This window comes from Aplysia californica, unplaced genomic scaffold (genome assembly GCF_000002075.1).
Source record: "Aplysia californica isolate F4 #8 unplaced genomic scaffold, AplCal3.0 scaffold01339, whole genome shotgun sequence".
Lineage (NCBI taxonomy): Eukaryota > Metazoa > Mollusca > Gastropoda > Aplysiida > Aplysiidae > Aplysia > Aplysia californica.
Genome location: NW_004798609.1, coordinates 23,921 through 25,060, shown reverse-complemented (window position 1 = coordinate 25,060; position 1,140 = coordinate 23,921). Strand labels below are relative to the sequence as shown.

General features: G+C 43.9%; 1 protein-coding gene across 1 annotated transcript in view; it reads left to right on the top strand.

The window, feature by feature from the left end:
- LOC101860942 overlaps positions 1-950 on the top strand; it is a gene marked incomplete in the record, with an annotated part of 13,259 nt that extends 12,309 nt beyond the window's left edge. Inside the window, 1 exon segment of the mRNA XM_013090560.2 lies at positions 739-950. Within this exon segment, the coding sequence (XP_012946014.2) occupies positions 739-927 (189 nt within the window).
- Between the last annotated feature and the right edge of the window lie 190 nt (positions 951-1,140).

Here is a 1,140-nt window from a genome sequence, read left to right as displayed (position 1 = left end):
ACACACACACACACACACACACACACACACACACACATTTTATAGTATGATGGTATGGTGCGGCTGACTCTGTTTCGAATCGCTGAAGGACATTTTGAACTTTGCTTGTTTGGCGTCATTTTTAGGGTCTCCACCTACGTGCCTTAATCTTTTCGCGAAATGACGTTAATTTTGCTTTACGCTCTTGAATTTAAAGGTAAAAGGAAAGTTCCCTCCTCGGATTCTCGTTGGTCAAAAGAACTCGATCTGCATTATCCAGATCGGATCTCGTAATATGGTTGGGCTATGCCCATTGTAATTATATTGCAGACCTCTGCTTTGCCTTTCCAGTTTGACCCGGATATCTATTAAAGATTATCGCAATCCGTGCTTCAACAAATACTTTGACTTTGTTATGTCATGTGATGTGAAGTTAGCTTTTTGATTGGTTGTCATTCGTGAACTTCATCAAATCACACGATCGTAACATAGAATATCAAACACTTTTTTAAATACTGATGGAATTTTGAATTGTGCTCGAAAATCACCTTCTGTCCCTCTACGTAAGGAATTCTGGTCTCCTTCAAAATGTATCACACCAATTCGAAATTGGGGATTTGACGAAACTCTCCCCAGTTGAGATGGGTATTACAATTATGGAGGCTGGTTGAGGTGTGTACGTGTGTGTGGAGTGAGGGTGGGGGGGGGGTGTCCAATCAGAGCGGTCGGACATCACCATTTTGTTTGTCCTTCCCACAGGTGTCCGTGCAGTTCAGCAAGGACACAGTCAAGCCTGGCGAAGATGTGGATGTGATTCTGCAGGCTGAGGCAGATTCTTTGGTCTTTCTTCTGTCCAATGACAAGAGCGTGCAACTGTTGCGATCTGGGAACGATATTACGCAAGATGTGGTGAGTGGCGAGTGGGCCGGTCTGTCGGGAAAGGGATGATTAAAAGTATTAATGCTCGTGAAAGATTTGTTTTAATAATGAAGTTTTCATACTCATATTGGGCAAGAGGTAATTAGCTGTTGTTGTTTTTGTTGTTGTTGCTGCTGTTGCTGCTGCTGTTGTTGCTGTGTGTGTGTGTATGTGTGTGTGAGTGTGCGCGCGTATGTGTCTGTACATGCGCGCACGCGTGTGTGTGTGTGGGGTGTGTGTGTG